Source organism: Penaeus monodon, chromosome 29 (genome assembly GCF_015228065.2).
Source record: "Penaeus monodon isolate SGIC_2016 chromosome 29, NSTDA_Pmon_1, whole genome shotgun sequence".
NCBI lineage: Eukaryota > Metazoa > Arthropoda > Malacostraca > Decapoda > Penaeidae > Penaeus > Penaeus monodon.
In genome coordinates this window covers 39,191,764-39,192,244 of record NC_051414.1, presented here as the reverse complement: position 1 = coordinate 39,192,244, position 481 = coordinate 39,191,764, and the positions used below count along the sequence as shown (strand labels likewise).

The window sequence follows — 481 nt, the reverse complement described above, 5'->3', positions numbered from 1 at the left end:
GGACAGTCGGAATGGAAGCTCCTCCTCCACCCGTCGGAATGGAAGCTCCTCCTCCACCCGTCGGAATGGAAGCTCCTCCTCCACCCGTCGGAATGGAAGCTCCTCCTCCACCCGTCGGAATGGAAGCTCCTCCTCCACCCGTCGGAATGGAAGCTCCTCCTCCACCCGTCGGAATGGAAGCTCCTGCTCCACCCGTCGGAATGGAAGCTCCTCCTCCACCCGTCGGAATGGAAGCTCCTGCTCCACCCGTCGGAATGGAAGCTCCTCCTCCACCCGTCGGAATGGAAGCTCCTCCTCCACCCGTCGGAATGGAAGCTCCTCCTCCACCCGTCGGAATGGAAGCTCCTCCTCCACCCGTCGGAATGGAAGCTCCTCCTCCACCTGCCGGACTCCACCGGCGGAGCGTCTGCCTTCGTCCGCGAGATTCGCTTCCGTAAGACGGCCGTTCAGGGCTGATCCCGCCTGCTCGAACGGCCGCTTT

General features: G+C 63.6%; 1 protein-coding gene across 1 annotated transcript; it reads left to right on the top strand.

Annotated features, from left to right (window-relative positions):
• Positions 1–11: 11 nt before the first annotated feature.
• Positions 12–437, top strand: LOC119591867 (pollen-specific leucine-rich repeat extensin-like protein 1). The gene has a single exon (XM_037940605.1). It carries the CDS (start codon positions 12–14, stop codon positions 435–437), a length of 426 nt encoding a protein of 141 aa, XP_037796533.1.
• Positions 438–481: the final 44 nt, after the last annotated feature.

What these genes read in the sequence shown, in the direction of transcription:
- LOC119591867 (XM_037940605.1), top strand. Translation starts at nt 12, where the DNA reads ATGGAAGCTCCTCCTCCACCCGTCGGAATGGAAGCTCCTCCTCCACCC.